The following is a 317-nucleotide window of genomic DNA, read 5'->3' as shown; positions in this document are numbered from 1 at the left end:
TCCCCAAAGGATGGGCCAAGGAAGAGGGGTCCCCATGGCGGCTGCTTACTTCTTGTCTTTGCCTTTGCCCTTGCCTTTCCTTTTCTTTCCCTTCAAAGGCATTTTGGCTTCTCCAGGCGCCCGCTGTTGCTTACCGCTGCCTCCTAGGCCCAGCTCTGTCTCTAAGGAAACCAGAACGCGAAGCCGGTGTCGTTCCCGCTGGGCTGTTGCTAGCCCGAGGAGGGCGCACGCGCCCGTGACGTGGCTCCGCCGCCTCCGCCGCCGCGAGGGCCGAGCTCCACGGGAGGGGGTGGGGGGTGCGGGGCGGAGATCGCGCG

At 65.6% G+C, this 317-nt stretch overlaps 1 protein-coding gene across 1 annotated transcript in view; it reads right to left on the bottom strand.

The window, feature by feature from the left end:
* The window catches only part of BBOF1 (basal body orientation factor 1), a 48936-nt gene extending 48834 nt beyond the window's left edge, over positions 1-102 (bottom strand). Inside the window, exon 1 of the mRNA XM_023726384.1 lies at positions 50-102. Coding sequence (XP_023582152.1) covers positions 50-102 — 53 coding nt within the window. The remainder of the gene's footprint in view (positions 1-49) is intronic.
* Positions 103-317: the final 215 nt, after the last annotated feature.

This window comes from Trichechus manatus, unplaced genomic scaffold, assembly GCF_000243295.1.
Source record: "Trichechus manatus latirostris isolate Lorelei unplaced genomic scaffold, TriManLat1.0 scaffold00010, whole genome shotgun sequence".
Classification (NCBI taxonomy): domain Eukaryota; kingdom Metazoa; phylum Chordata; class Mammalia; order Sirenia; family Trichechidae; genus Trichechus; species Trichechus manatus.
Note: the sequence above shows the minus strand (reverse complement) of the source record. Positions and strands in the feature narration are given on the sequence as shown.